This window comes from Opisthocomus hoazin, chromosome 21 (assembly GCF_030867145.1).
Source record: "Opisthocomus hoazin isolate bOpiHoa1 chromosome 21, bOpiHoa1.hap1, whole genome shotgun sequence".
Taxonomy (NCBI): domain Eukaryota; kingdom Metazoa; phylum Chordata; class Aves; order Opisthocomiformes; family Opisthocomidae; genus Opisthocomus; species Opisthocomus hoazin.
In genome coordinates, this window is record NC_134434.1 from 15,997,814 (window position 1) to 16,013,787 (window position 15,974).

Here is a 15,974-nt window from a genome sequence, read left to right on the forward strand (position 1 = left end):
CTGCTCTGCACGAGTCCTGGGCAGCAGCACCAAGCCCCTGCCTCGTCCCAGGTGGGGAAGAAGGCTGCTGCTCAGCGCTGGAGAGGTCCCCTCGTCCCAGGGGACAGGATTTGCCGTTCCTTCTTCTTCTCAGTTCTTTGCGGTTCATCTCAGCAGCATCCAGGGCTCAGGAGAAAGCGAGCAGAGAGCGGGGTTACTCCTCTCTGCCACCAGCAGAGCAGTAGACCTCTGCAGAGAGAATTGCTCATTGCTCCTGTGGGTCAGCCGGCACCAGGGAGCTCTGCACAGCCCAAACCCTGAGCTCTGGTGAGGAGGAGGAGGATGGTGCAAAGCAGAGCTGGAGCTTCCAGCCAGAGGAGGAGGATGGTGCAGAGCTGGAGCAGGAAGACGGTGCGGAGATGGAGCTCCCGGCTGGAGGAGGAAGATGGTGCAGAGCCGGAGCTCCACCACCCAGGAGCTCCAGCTCTGCACCATCTTCCTCCCAGCCAGAGGAGCCAGAGCTTCTGGCCAGAGGAGGAGGATGGTGCAGAGCTGGAGCTCCTGGCCAGAGGAGGATGGTGCAGAGCCGGAGCTCCTGGCCAGAGGAGGAGGATGGTGCAGAGCAGAGCTGGAGCTCCTGGCCAGAGGAGGAGGATGGTGCAGAGCAGAGCCGGAGGTCCCAGCCAGCTCACGGAACAGCAGCTGCTCCTGGGATGCGGCTGCTGCAGGGCAGGGGATGGGGCTGGCGGCCCTGCCCCACTGCCTGCAGGTTGCTGTTGCTGGAGGGTCATCAGGGGAGCATCACCGGGAGGGCTGGAGCAGCCCAGTGACCCTGCCGTGGGTGACATCTTCCTGCCAGTGCCAGGCAGCCGTCCCCACTCCAGCCCTCCCCAGGGAGAGCCGACAGGATCCTTTCCTGCTTCTTCTCTTGCTAAATTCTTGTGAAGGACGAACAAACCCCCCCGTCGGCGGCCGCCCAGGGCTGGCTCAGGGCATCGCTGTTATCACGCAAGCACGTCCTGCTTCACCTGCACAGCGAGCTCCCTGGCAGGACCGCTGCAGAGCGGCTGATGAAACGGGCTCGTGGCGGGACTGGCCCTTCCTGTGCTCAGGAAAACGGGGTTTTGTCAGGAAACACCACGCAGAGGGGGCTGCCCCGCAGACACCCCGTCTGCAGCTGGCCCTGCTCTAGGGCCAGAGCTGTCCCAGGAGCTTTCAACCCTGGAGTGGCCCAAGTCCGGAAAGAAAAATATCTTCTGGCTGCTTTGCTTGGGTCTGGGCTGGGCTGGCGATGGGTGCCGTGGTCCTGCAGGACCACCCACCCCAGTTGTGTGGGCTCCACGCAGGGTGCTGGGCCCGGGGCGGGCAGCGTGGGGTCAGGCTGACGCTAGTAACCAGATGGCATCCCCACAGCCCAGTCGAGAAACCTCCTCCCCATGGGTCCCTCACCCCAGGGAGCTGCTGGCATTGGGTGAGCGAAGTGCAGCAAGGCAGGGGCTGCGCCCACGGCCAGGGTGGGGGCAAGCCCAGTAATACCCTGCTGGCACAGGCTGTGGTGGGGGAAGGTTTCTGGGAGCTGTTACGAAAGAGCTCCATCTCCGACCAGCGAGGGACTTCAGGGAAATCACAGAATCCCAGCATGGCAGGGGTTGGCAGGGCCCTCTGTGGGTCACCCAGCCCAACCCCCTGCCCAAGCAGGGTCACCCAGAGCAGGCTGCACAGCACCGCGGCCAGGCGGGGCTGGAATATCTCCAGAGAAGGAGACTCCACAGCCTCCCTGGGCAGCCTGGGCCAGGGCTCCGGCAGCCTCAGAGGGAAGAAGTTCTTCCTCGGGTTCAGCTGGAGCTTCCTCTGCTTCAGTTTGTGCCCGTTGCCCCTTGTCCTGTCGCTGGGCACCACTGGAAAGAGTCTGGCCCCGTCCTCCTGACCCCCACCCTGCAGATATTTAGAGGCATTTCGAAGGTCCCCTCTCAGCCTTCTCTTCTCCAGGCTGAACAAGCCCAGCTCCCTCAGCCTCTCCTCGTAGCAGAGATGCTCCAGTCCCCTCCTCATCCTCGTAGCCCTGCGCTGGACTCTCTCCAGCAGCTCCTCATCTTTCTTGACCTGGGGAGCCCAGAACTCCCCAGAGGGGGCATCTGGGGGTGCGGAGGCTGCTGCAAAGTGGGGCCCCCTTGCTCCTCCCAGGGCCTGTAACCCCGAGGCGGGGTCCGAGGGAGGAGCATGGGATACTGGTTGGGGGGGGGATACGCTGCGGAGCCACACAGCACTGGGTCCCCTTTTTCTTTTTCCTTTTCCTTTTCCTTCTCCTTCTCCTTCTCCTTCTCCCTTTTTTAAACATTTTAAAGCACAACAGTGTCGGGTCACAGCAGCACCCCAAGCCCGACCTGCCTGGGATTTGGGAGCCAGGAGTCCCCCTGGGGTGCCCACCCTGGGGGGGGGACTGCCCTGCTAGGGTCCCCCCACAGCAGCAAGGGTGCCATGCTCTCTGGCAGCACCGAGGAAAGCCTGGGGTTTATCCATGGATTTGTTGGTTTCTTAGGCCAGGAGGAGCGCTGGGGAGGCTCAGCCCTGTCCCACGCCAGGGATGGGACGTGTGCTGGGACCAGGGCAGTGGCCTCGGGGACCTCTCCGCTCGCTGGAGCAGGCCAGCGTCAGCCCCTCTCTCTCTGTAGCCCCCCCAGAACAGACCCGGCGCCAGCCACAAAACCGGGGTCCCTGCCCCGCGCCCCTCGCGCCCGCGGCTCCCGATGCCACCTGAGGGACCCAGGCGTGACGAGGGATGAGTTCAGCAGTGGTGCTGAGGGAGGGAAGAAACACAAAACAAGCTAGAAAATCCTTTTTATTTCCCTGCATCCAAACCCCTTCCAACAGCGTGAGGTAGCAAAACAGCTTCTCTCCTCCCCTTCCCGAAAAAAGGGAGGTGGCAATTTTGGGTTTTTTAGTGCTTGGGTTGTGCTGGTTGTCAGTGACCTTTGAAAGACACAGCCCAAACCAACACGCCAGGCTCTGGATTTCTCTCTCCCGGCAGCACCCAGCCCCCCGCCCTGGGAAGCAGCGTTCCCGGCTGCTGCGCCCTGCGCCGGCCCCGCACCCTTCTCCGAAGCTGCCGGTGCCGTGCAGCCCCCAGGGCTCGGAGCAAGGTGGGTGCCAGGCTGGCCCACACCGGGTGTCCGCAGCACGGCACCGACACGGACCCAGGGCTCTGCCTGCGCCCCGCACTGCCTGTGCACTAGCAGGGACTAAAATCATCTTTTTTCCCCATCTTCTTTTTTCCCAGCTTGCCTGCCCACCCCAAGCAGCGGAATCAGCGGAGCGACGGGAAGAGCAAGCGGTGCTGCTGTCGGGCAGCGATGCCGGAGGGCGACCCAGCGCCAGCCCCGGCAGCAGGGACGCGCGGGGACACTTCGAAGGGGCAGCTCAGGACCCTTCGCCTCGGGTGACAGAATTTCCGGGCTCATTGGCAAGCTGGATTTGCCAAAGGGAAAGGAGAAGGGGGGGTCTCAGAGCTGGAGAACAGGGAGCCCTGGGCCCTGCGGGGAGCAGGGAGGGCTGGCAGGTGGAAAAGGGTAGGTGAATTTCTTCCAGGAATTTTGCTTTGTCTCAAAAAAGGCACCAAAAAAACCCCTCAAAACCAAACTGCATGGTTCAGCCAGATGAATGCCTTTCCAGAAGGAGCTGCGTGGTGGAGCAGCCCCTGCCCGCACCGCTGTCACCTGCTCGGCTCCCGTTTTCAATCGCCATTCCAAGCGAGGAGCAGTGGCCGGGCAGGCAGCTTTCCCACCGCCTCCCTGGGCCCAGCAGCGCTGAGCAGCCAAAGCCACCTCCTCGTACGCTGTCCTGTCAAGGGCTCTGGCATTTAGTGACGGCCAGAGCAGCAGTAAGCCGGTCCATTATAATTACGCGCTGGCATCAGAACATTGGCCACATGTTCAAGCTTGCAGTAGGTCAGGCAGCCACCTGGGCTCGCGGGCAGACCTCCACCACCAGAGTTAAAGATTCTCGTTTTAGAAACTTTACAGCCTGGATAAAATCCGTAAGCCCGGCCATAAATGGATGTTTCAGCCATGCTCCAACTCTGGGGGTTAGAAAAACCACAGCCTGACATTTATTGGCTCTGGGGGTTAGAAAAACCACAGCCTGACATTTATTGGCTCTCATTTTAAAAACAGCTAACGCTTCATCTACTTACAGTAACAAAAAAACCCCCCACCAAACGCTTAATTCCGGAGAAGCGATCGCCTCAGCCTGCCAGGCTGAGGTGGCAGGGGTGGCAGGGGCAGCTGAGGAGCCCATCTGCCCCACTGCCACGGCTCCCCCACCCCTGGGAGCGGGCAGTATCAAACCCCTGTACAGGCAGCACGCTTATTCTGGAACGAGAGAAAATTCCTGCACCTTTCCCTTATGAAATTTCAGTTTAAAACGCCAGCCCTCACACCGCCAACGGCAGCTGCAGCCGCCGAGCGAACCAGGGAGCAGCGCAGCCCAACGCTCACCTTCCGAGCCAGTCCTCGCCCCAGCCCCGGCCCGCAGAGCTCAGCGTCGTCGCCAAGACCAGGATTTAAGGCAGGTTTACTGCTCGGAGCCCTCGGCTGTTCCCAGCACAGCACTCGCCCGGCAGCCAGCCCTCTGCTCCGCCGGACGCCTGCGGCGGGGCCCTGGGTATCAAGGACAGGCAGGCGGAGCAGCGCGCGCTCAGTGCCCGCGTAGTCCAGGCGCGCAGACGCTGCAGCCCGCGCAGGGGCAAACCAGACGTTTATCTGCACACGCGCTGCGTGGAGCTTGCCAGAGCCAGCCGTTAGGTCACGCACGTCACGCACTCCGCAGGGGATGGTGCTGCCATCAGCTCAGCGGCTGAGGGCGAAGCTGCCTTTCAAACTCGGATAAATGACTATAAAGTCATCCTATAACCCATAAAAGCAACCATTTTCTTTCTAGGGCTACCTGAAGGCTCTTTCAGCACCGTATTTCATCCTTTTGTGTATTCCCAGGTTGGTCACAAACCTGCGCCCGCGTGCTGGGGGATGACGGGATGCTGGTGTGTGACAGGGAAGCGCCCGCGGAGGCCGTTTCCTTCTCTGCCCACGTTCCCTTGCTCCTCGCACCGCTCAGCGCTCCACGCCCCGAGACGGACTCCGCGGGGCAGAGCGCTGACGCGGCTCCTGCGTCCCCACAACAGCACCGCCCCGGAGCAGCTCCAGCAGATGAACTCGGCCCACGCAGCGACCTGGAAGCTCTGCATCACATCAACGCAAGAAAGAGGGCGACCCTTTTTTCCAAACAGTTCACATTTATTGATAACGATAAAAAAATCTTTTAAAGACTATCTGTATTTTGTTACCAAGAATGAGGTATTATGTATACAAAACATTTACAGAGTTTGATATGCAGCTCATGAGTGCAGAAGGACACTGATAACGGGGGAAAAGCAACAGAAGAGTCACGGGCTGGGAGAAGCAAGCAGAGCCGTAAGATCGCACAAAGAAAGAGCAGGGTATGGGAAATGAGTTCGGCTGCAGTGATCAAGTCATATTGCCACAGCACTTCGCTTAGAGGAGGGTGAACTATTGTTTTTTCTGGAATTTTATCTCCCCAGCTGTTCGTGCTGTCACGTGCTTTGAGCTCTAAAAGATGTGTTAACAGCAGGAAAAACCCAAAGTGCCACTTTTGAGCCAGCTCAAGTGAAAAACAAAATATAGATCTTCAGACTTGAGAAGTGACTGCAACTCAAAAAGGTCTACAAAGCCCGACACCTCTGGACAGATGTGGAGTGTCGAATGAAGCAGTTTCTTTACAGTTGTCAGCAAAATCGCCATCTGAGAGAGAGAGAAAGAGAGAAAGGGGACCATCTTCAGCCCTCACAGCCTGGTAAATAGGCAGTGGCATTTGCAAGAGCCTGAAGTGCCATGAAGTCAGCCTCTCCGTGCCTCCTGCTGCACCAGCTCTCCTGCGCCTGGGGACACTGGGAACACTGGTTCCTGCGGGTCAGGACTCAAGCCACCCCCCTGGCTCCTGCGAGCAGCCCGGGAGCCACGGCGCGTGGCTGGCCGCTGCGTCGGCACCGGGACAGGAGCTGCGCGGCACCGACGCGGGGCCCGGCTCACGCAGCGGCACACTTTGGCAGCCTGAGTGAGTCTAACCTCCATGTTCAATTTCTAAGTCCCAAAAAAGACAAAACTGACCAGTTTGGTGGAGTTTACGCAGACTGGCCTCTCGGCACCTCTCAATCTGTTACTAAAGCTTCTTTGTCAGCTGTCTGCCACGTTCCACAGCCAGAACTGGTCTGCAGGAGGAGGTGCTCCTAGCTAGAGGAACCTGCCTCTCGGAAGCTTTGCAGTCACACACAAGATTTACACAGAGTTCAGAAGCAGCCTTCCTCAGGCAGGGCATCCAGTATCTGAAATGAGTTCTGCTTTGGAAGCACAAGACCTCCCCAAGCTCCCGTGCCACTTACCCACACCAGTGCTGCTCCCCACGGCTTCACAGAGCCCATCCAGCTTTCTAGCGGGGACTGCAGCCAGCACGGGAGCTCCAGTTGGCCTGGATGGGTAGTTTAGCTCTAAGAGGGTGAGGAAAGACCAGGCAGGGTCTGGAGCTCCACTGCCAGGCATGGTCTGTAGCTGTCTGCTGACAGCCCTTTGGTCTTTTGTGCCTTTCGCTGTGCATGGGAGAGAGGGTCGAAGTGGAAGAATACCTGAACAAACTCTGACACAAAGGGTTCCAGTGGCATTGCCTGGGCCTGGGTAGAACAGGGGCAGAACCCAAACTGGCAATTCACCGCTGGCAGTCGCAGTAGCGGCAACGGTCAGGCAGGCACCGCTCCGAGCGTCCTCTGCGGTGTCACTCAGTGTAAGCTCCCTGTGCTCCCTGCCTGCATCAAAGCTTCCACTGCTCCCAACTGAAGCGCCCTATTTCTGACACGCACAGGGAAGGACAGGAGGCAAGAGCGACTGCAAAGCGCACAGGAAGGATGCAAGCCATAACTCCTTTAGACTGATGTAAGAAGCAAGCTTAAGCCCGGCATAAATTCCTGATGAGAACAGAATCTCAGTAAAGTCAATTCACTTGGAGTGCACCAGGGAAGCGGAGTGAAGCTCCGGCACAGAGCTGGGAACAATGCTCAGACCCGTTCTGGATCAGCCCGGTGTGACGCAGCGAGGGAGAGCCCGCTCTCCGCCTCTCTCTCCGCAGGGCTTCAAGCACAAATCCAAGGGAAGAATGAATCACCTTAACCCATCAAGACCCAGAGCTCAAATTCCCCAAAAATGTGCTCGTACAAAAGGTATTAGTGTTTACAGCCTGGCCACAGCTCTGTGGGCGTGCTTTGAAAAAAACGGACTCACAAAGTCAAGTATCCAGCAACTGCTTCTTTGTCTCGGACATCACTTAAGTGGCAACGGGAGAACAGTTTGCAGCACTGGAAGATCACAGGGGATTTCTTAAGATGGCAAGGAATGTCCTGACAGGAGACTTGCAGTTGATCTCTAATGCACTAAGGAGCATTTTTGGTAGGGTTTTTCTCTTTTTTGCTTTTTAACATTCACACAAGTTAAAAAAAAAATCTTCTTAACTGATGCACTGGTTATTCTTCCTTTCAGTGAGAGCCCTTGTGTTCAGAGTTAGGATTTGTGCAAGCACACTTGCAAAAATATTTATGGCTGAGTTAGGAAAATGAATTAAAGTTAAGAGACACGCTGTTGGATCTAACAAGGACCAAAACAACTAAGTTTAAAATTCAAACAGCTACTTTATATCTGTAAAAGGCTTTAGTGGGGTGGGGGTTTTTTGCGCAATTGCCGGCTGAGTATGCTGTATCGCAGTCAGCTGCCACAGGCGAGGGTCCAGCCATCTCATCCGTTGTGGCACTACCTGGAAATCATGGAGCTGGAGTGGGACTGGCTAGAAGAGGTGGTGGCAGCACTGAGCTGGGAGAATCCACTGTGGCTTGATTCAAGGCTGGTCATAGATCCCCTGCAATAAAAAGCAAAATAGTTGTAAGCTTCAGAGCACACAAAGATTTTGATTTCTGTTACGTATCTACACTGTATTTGTTTGCACACTGCATAAAAAGCAAGTAACGATTTTGGTGCAGATACTCAAAAGCTTTTGTGCCTCACCACGTAAGATAACAGTGACGCCAAACACCTTGCAAAAACCAGATGCTGTTCAAAGAGACAGAACTAGTTTCAGTCAGGCTGATCAACAGGCAGGCAACCAACTGACTCGGTTCCATTCCGAGTTGCACCCGTTTCTACACGACACCCTGCCAAGCCCAACAACTCACACAATGCTTTCAAAGCAGAGCAGAGTGAGTAATGATGATTACAACGAGATAACTAATTCACCCTTTTTATACATTAATTACCCCCAGTGCCAATACTGGTTGATTTTTTTTGTTTGTGTTTTTTTTTTTTGAGGCCTAAGAAAACACAAGTCCTCACAATTTACTTGCATTTAAATGAACTTGACACTTGCTTGATCGTCTAAGTATCAGAAAGGTTTGACACTGGCTGACCTTCATGAACCTTGGCCAGGCGTACCTGAAATCTTCAGATCCTATTACTTCTGTATAGTACATCACTTTACACTTGTGAGAGGAGACCTGCAGAGATGCTAGCACATCATCCACACGAGGCAGGTTGGTTGTAGCACAGGCAGGCATGCTATGAAATTTCCACTGGAGAATATAGAAGCCAGGCCACCTGGTCACATGCGATCCCTGGAAGCAGCCACAGCAAAAATTGAAAAATAACTTTGTTAACACAAAGATCTGTAGGCTTGAAATTTCTTTTCCAAGCTTAGAAGAACTGCCTACGTGCCCAGAATTTTTCCCCTAATGCCAGCACTTCAGCTCCCCAGCCAACAGCAATGCTGGTCACCTCTCCCCACACAGCACGCTTGCAAAAGTTACGACAGGACGCCAGCAGTTCCTTTTGCTTTTTGGTAGTGTCAAGGGGTTAGGATTTAAATCTACGGAAAGGACAAAGTTCTTGTTTAAAACAACATATGTTTTTTCCATTTATTTTCATTAACAGCTGTCCTTTGAGACTGAAAAGTGCAACCAAGGCTCCTGCCTCACAGAAAGTGCAGTTCAAGAGGTTGCTGCCCATATTTCCAGCTGAACACTTCCAATCAGGTGACTCCAGCAGCTCCTTTTTCAAAGGCTAGCCAACTCTTATTTCAAGTCAAAAGGAGTAGCAGTGGCAGAGTGTGACTGTAAGCATGCTGCATGTAACATCAAACTTGGTAATTAAGGGATAGGTTGCAAATGCCATAAAAAAAACTTCAGGAACTCTGGCCATAGGGACCTCTTTACGGTGCCTGTTGTGGGACAAACACACAGAAGCTTGGTCTTATTTCCAGACTTCTCTCATTACTGAGGTAAGACACTACGATACTCTTCAAACACAGACTATTTGCTTCAGAAAATAATGGTCAAAATTACAGCACAAAGCACTTCTTGCTACTTTCTGGATGCGCACTACATTCTAGGTGGCTTCCCAGTATTCCTTGCTGATCAATCTCAGTCACCATGGGACTGACGCCCCCTCCCCTCACAGCAGATCCCGTGCAAATCCTATCCCCGTGCCCTGTAGCACGTGGCTACGAACATAAGCTGAAATGTTGGCCAAAAGCAAGCAGGCAGTGCGGAGCCGAATCACCACTCAGTCATCACTAATGATTGTGAATTCGAACACACAGTTGTGGAGCTAGCTTCCATCTGCTCCAGCACGAGGACTCGGCAGCCTCACCTGCACACTCTCCCCTTCTTTGCAGATAAGAGGAGACTCCACCATGCTGTAATCACGCCCCAACTGCCAGACTTTGTCTATCAACTGGACGTTGTTCCCACCAGGAGATGTAATACTGTGAGCTCCCAGAGAGTCCTTCTTCGGAGGCTGTGGGGCTCTTTTGGAATGAAAGATGTTAAAAACAATGTCGCCCTTGCACACATCGAAATCCCACGTGATCACAGACGAGGCATCCACAATCTGAATGAGAATCTGAGACAGAAAAGTCATATTAGACAACAGCCGTTTGCTCAGTAAAGACAGAAACTCTTACCAGAAGACAAAACCTAGAGGTTTTGTTACTGGGCTTAATTTAGACTTCTGAAAAGGCAGCACAGACACAAATTCCCTCCTGATGAAGTGTCCTTATTTTAACACGTGACTTTCAGAAGCTCTCAAGTAGCTTCTAGAATATTATTTGTCTTTGCTTAGAAGGACACTGCTTTGAACAGAATGGAAAGCTGTGATACTCTCTAAATGACAGGATGATGATGCCAGCAACAGTCACAAACGTCAGCTAGTAAAGCGTCATTATGCACCAGAACTACAGAAGAACACGGTGGAAGCATGGCAACTAAATAATCAAGCTCCAAACCATTTTCAGCCCAAGAGACAGAGTCCAGACCAGGGGGCTGAGATGAAAGAAAAGAAGGGTGGGCTGCACCCGTACCTCATGCGGCGCTCCTTTGAAGACACTTGCGGACTGGTAGATTGTTTCAGTCCAAAGCTTTATGTCTTCATTTTCCAACTCTTCTGCTGTCCGGTAGAGGGACTTGGGAACCAGCCCGCCCTCTGGTACTTCACACTGAAAGCACAAACAGCCCTTACAAAGTATCCCCTCCGTGCATCCACACCCTGTCATGCTCTCTGCCTGCCAGCTTCAGAAACAAAAACTTGCACTCAGCAAGTACTCTGAAGAATGAGATATGAACAGAGGTTGAAAGTAATTTTACAGCTCGTACATCATATGTACATGAATTTATTTTGCAATGATCTGGCTGAGGTGAGTTTGCAGAAACAGACACCAGAGGAACAGATCTTGTATGTACAGAACAGCCATCACCACAGAAAATGACTGTGCAAATGCCACAGTTCTCACTCGTACTGCCCTATACTGAAGAAAGATGTGAGCCACTTCAGAATCCTGAGGAAAGCGGCAATAGTGACTCAGTCTAAAAAATACAGCCTGCAGACACCTGAAAGAACTGGGGTAGCTGAATTTAATGATGAAGGATGGCGTGGAGGCACACTAAGTTTCCAAACAGGTAAAGGATATTGCAGTCAGGAAGAGAACATTTTTAAGGTTACAGCTGTCTTGACAGCTCAGTATTGGAACTGATTACACAACTTCCCTAAGGAATCTTCTTTAAAGAGTCCCTAGTAATGAACTGGGACAACTATCTGATCAGGAATAGGTTCCATAGAAGTGTCTGGGGCAGCAGAAGTGTCTGATAACTGAATTGCAACAGAGAATTGAAGGGATCTTTGAGAAGTCATTTTTGTTCAAATATACAGAAGTAAAGAAGAGACCCTACCATTGTCTGTGACCAGCAGGAAGTATTGCAGCAATTTGCTTTCTGGTAACATTTACTTTTGCTTACTTAAGCAGTGGACTTTGCCAGCTTCTTGAGTTCCAAATTAGATAGCACAAACTCTCTCCACTGAAAGCTACTGCTGCAGCAAAAAGCAGCCCACTGAAGATAAACACATGCTCTATTCCGACACGTCTAACAGTACTTTATTACAATTTGAGACTGTATTGGAACAGACCTAGTTGAATTTTCAAGAATGATACAGAAATTAATCTAGAAAGTGTACAGGGGTTTAAAAAGCAAGCCTGAAATTATATTTTAACACAGCTGAGTTTAGAAAAAAAATCATCTGTTAATGTGACAGAGCCTCCAGAAAATGCTCGAGTTGCACTCCTCCACCTCAGTCACACCAGTGAGCCTGTGTTGTCACACATAAAAACATCACAGAGAAAACAACCCTTAGAGTATCACTGCGATGTTAAAATGACAGATTCAACTGACACCCATAGTCTAGGCAGGAAACAGCTATTAAGGCACGTGACAAGGGACTGAGAAGTTACTGTATCTGGCAGTACACCATTTTTTTCAGTTTGTGTAGGTCAGTGTGCATATTGCACTAGGAGACCTGGCTGTTTGTTAAACCCTGCTAGCAGATGAGCCACAGGTTTCCTTGGGCTCCTATGGTATCGGTTAGTTCTTCAAGGTGACGCAGACTCTTGATTAGCTGCTGGTGACAGCTCTTGCTGAGTGCTGTGCCACCACATCTATTTGAACTTGACAAGTAACAGAGATGACTTTTAACTATGCTTGGTTATTTTGGTAAGTTATTCGATGTTTATTGTAGAGAAGTATTATACTTCTCTGTTTAAAGTGGATCCAGAAGAAAACACTAAGCTTAGAATCCTACCTCACAGCCCCCGCCTTCGACCTACATTAGGAATCATTCTGTGCCCCTTGGCTTCTTTGTTTAGAGAAGCAGAGGGGAAAAATCAAAAAAAAAACACCACAAATAAGTTGCTATATGCACTAGTTTATATTCATACCATGCACTCTCCACCAAGAAAATCAGGGATAATTTCTTTATCAATGTAATCCAGCAGCCCCCCAGGACCCTGGTAGTCATTTCCAGCATAAATAAGGAATTTCTTTCTAGTGTTGTCATCAATGAATGGACTAACCTGCAAACAAAGAAAAACAGTATAGATCAGGCTCCCACATTTTTCTCCACTCAGTTTTGAAGGAATTGGTTCGATCGCGTTAAGCGTTACCATCCTTCTTACACAAAGTTCACACGGTAAAGAAGCTAAATTAACAGACTATGTAAGCAAGTTTTTAGGTAGCGTTTTTTAATCCATTCCAGGAATCCTATAAAAGAGATGCTTCCAAATGGTAACATTTCCTGCTTATGAAGCCTGATCTCTAAACTGCTTTTAAAACTACCAGTGTGTAGCCATGTACTAAGAGAGCTGAGGAATACCCTGAGTTACAAACATACCAGTGTCCAAAGAACTGGGAATACTCGAGGTGCTCTTAGGATAAGAAGACGACCCAAAGTCTCAGGGTAATTAGCTTCGACCACCTCAATGATTCTTAGCAATGCTTTGACACCAGGTCTCCACAAATGTCGCATGTTCAAGCCTTCTAGATCTACCAGACAGGTCCAAGAGCTGAATTTGAGAAAGACAAAGATAAAAAGAAACATCTCGATAGCATCAAAATTCTCCTTTCTTATGCAGTTGTCCAATATACTGAAATGTATGAACCCCACTGCATGTTTTCGTTTCTATTTTACCTCCTTGCCTTGCGCTACCTGTACACACTGGAGTTTATGGTCCTTAGAACAGGAATGTCCTAGGAGTGGGGCAAGCAGTCACACAGTGTGTGCAATGATCACCTTGCACACCACCTGCATTCCCCCACAGACATTTCAGGCTGCGGGTGAAGGTTAATCTGAAGCCAAAAAATCCCGTTAACAGCCAGTCCAAAAAACAGCCATTGCTTTTACTGGGAAATCAATTAAGTGCCCATGCTGCTGCTATGCAGCAATTTAACATTCATGGTGCAAATTCCCTGCTAACACAGTACAGTAACAGTGCAGTTACATGTCAAAGCTAATTCCGTTGTCAGATCTCTGTGAGGAGAGCTTTTTCTATAGGAAAAGAGGTGTTCTTAATACAAAATACTAAACTTCATCATAAGCTTTAGTTACTTTCCAAGTTCGCGTCTCACCCTGGGCATGAATCTAGACTTACAGCTGTGCTGCCCAGCTCGCACCCACGAGATTATGTACAAGGCTTCCACGAAACAGCAAGCACTTCTTTGTTTCACTTTGAATGTTTAATGTGTAGTCCTTTAAGATTACTTCTACAAAGACCCAGTAGGCAGCACAATTTCACAGTTACACACACGAAACCCGTCTGTTGGATTTGACCTCCCCCCGAGAGCTAGGACAGCAAGTTCTTTCGGAGGGAGAAGATAAGCAGACATACCACGCATCCCTGAGCGCTTACAGATTAAGCGAAGGAGCCAGAAATTGAAAAGAGTCCAAGAAACATCGTTTCTTTTCAGGGCCAGTCCTGCATTCTTTCCACACCCTTCAATTCACTTTGCAGTTAACATTTTCACTAAGTGATCCCTATAAAACCCAAAGATGGGACAGAAAGCCATTTTTGGCTAAACTTTACATACAGCACCTGAAAAACTAAACCCCAGGTTTCACAGGAGCCTCATGACCTTACTTTGATCAAGAACTGAGTAACTGCATATAATAAATGGAGAATGCAAACAAGAACTGAGTGTAAGGAGCCTTGGTATGGACTATGGATGAACAAGTGGCATGGAAACACTACCTTAAACCACTTGAAAGGTTATCCATGATATTATCGTGGCCTGATTTTTTTGGCAGCCTGCACCAACATCTGTCTATAAACTATAAAATCCCCCAGAAACAGAGACGGGAGTTGGGCTGCGCTGCTCTGCAGACATCCAGCAGTAAGCAGAAGCAGAGCAGCTCCATGTAGAGCTGTCATGTGCACGGCACCCAGGCAGCTGGAGCAGGCCATGGGCTTCCCTCCAGCCCGACCACGCAGGTTCACTCCAGCAGCAATTGCGGCAGCTCTCGGTTAACTGTGATCGTGCTGGTATCTGCATGTGAGAGAGTCTACTCTGTGCTCGTTCCATTTAACAAATTGAGCTCGGCAGCATCACATCACCTGATGTTCCCCATGAAACCAGGTAATTCCAGAAGAGCAGATCCACTTGTTGTATTTTACCTTATTGGCCTGCCAAATACTTTCGTATTCTCCTCACATCGCCTCAGTCCTTCTTCATTTATTGAAAGAACCTGTACAAGAAAACACGTTGCTTAGAGAAGACAGCCTAAAACTCAGTGGGTGGGATAAAGAAAAAAAATGTTCATATCTGAAGACTAATTAAAACTACAAGCTCAAACCAGCATAAACTTTTTCCCCCAAAGAATGAATAGAAAGCACTACATCTATCCTATTAGTTGATTTTGTTGTAAAATAAATATGCTTTTCATAAAAGCAGTAAAATGTAAACCCCTGGGTAACAGACCTGGAGTGATACAGACAAGAAGTCTCCCTGTGCTCGCAGAACTGCACAAACTGCAGCAGAATCTGTGAAAACGCTAACCAATAACTAGAAGAGCTGCCAAGAACTACGCCTTTCCGCCATCAGTTTGCAGTTGGAAAGAATGCACAAGATCAGCTACCAGGAGCTTTCAGATATATTCAAACCAAAAACAGACAGCCAGAGACTACATCACATTCCAGAGTGATGAACGTTCTGGCAAGGAAGGAAATTTCTAAATGAAAATATCAATTGTTAGCAACTTGCTGGCTCCAAAAACACTTACGTATCGAAGCAAGGCCTCTTCCCCAAGAGCTCGCACTAAGCCTTTTGTATCCATCTGTCCCAGCCTCAGCACATACAGCGGGCGACCATCTGAATAACAAGAACAAATATATCAACATAACCCTTACTTTTACAGCAACAGACAATTTGAGTGAGCTAGTTTTATGCTAAAAATCCATGGAAACAAGCCAGTCCAAACTTTGCTGTACAGCTGGAAAAGGGAGAATGTGGAGCAGATGGCAATACAAGCTTTACCCTGTCCAGCTACACCAAAAGATTGCCTGTAAATGAACTGCAAAAGTTTAATGAAGACATCTTGATGCAAAAATACCTCCCTTATCTCCAAGAAAAGTCCAAAGGACTTCAAGTACATCAGCACACACAAGATCTTGGTATGCACAATTAAAGACCCAGGACTACAGTTAGCCTCCAGGACAGATAAAGTCCAGGAAAAGCTTTAGGCCATCAGTGTAAGTAACTGCAGAAATGTAAGTAACTGCAGAAGGCTGTAAGCCTTCTGTCACACGTGACGGAACACTGCTGTGGATAGCAACCTTCTTGGAAAACCAGCTACCCTGAGTTCTGGGCATTAATGCAACACAATTAACCCAGAGACTCGCTTTCTGCAGTACTTGCTGAGGTCACCCCTTCCAGCTCTGTCATTACACATCATGCAGAACTGGCACACAGCCTCGCGTATGCAGGTTAAGCCTGGTGAGAACAGACTCTGTCCCAGAGATCAGCTTCAGATGGACCCTCTGCATTCAAAGCCTTCCTTTTTCACGGTCATCTTGCTGCA

General features: G+C 50.6%; 1 protein-coding gene across 3 annotated transcripts in view; it reads right to left on the reverse strand.

Moving 5' to 3' along the window:
* Nucleotides 1-5,264: 5,264 nt before the first annotated feature.
* SEC14L1 (SEC14 like lipid binding 1) overlaps nucleotides 5,265-15,974 on the reverse strand; it is a 42,798-nt gene continuing 32,088 nt past the window's right edge. For 2 of the 3 annotated variants that reach the window (XM_075440681.1, XM_075440682.1), the window contains exons 9-17: nucleotides 15,177-15,265; nucleotides 14,572-14,642; nucleotides 12,795-12,966; nucleotides 12,343-12,477; nucleotides 10,438-10,572; nucleotides 9,729-9,980; nucleotides 8,517-8,695; nucleotides 7,846-7,947; nucleotides 5,265-5,792 (exon numbers count right to left, since the gene is read on the reverse strand). In XM_075440681.1, coding sequence (XP_075296796.1) covers nucleotides 5,777-5,792; nucleotides 7,846-7,947; nucleotides 8,517-8,695; nucleotides 9,729-9,980; nucleotides 10,438-10,572; nucleotides 12,343-12,477; nucleotides 12,795-12,966; nucleotides 14,572-14,642; nucleotides 15,177-15,265 — 1,151 coding nt within the window. In that variant the 3' untranslated portion in view covers nucleotides 5,265-5,776. Of the gene's footprint in view, nucleotides 5,793-7,703; nucleotides 7,948-8,516; nucleotides 8,696-9,728; nucleotides 9,981-10,437; nucleotides 10,573-12,342; nucleotides 12,478-12,794; nucleotides 12,967-14,571; nucleotides 14,643-15,176; nucleotides 15,266-15,974 lie in introns of those variants that run through there. The other variant, XM_075440683.1, reaches the window with a different exon arrangement.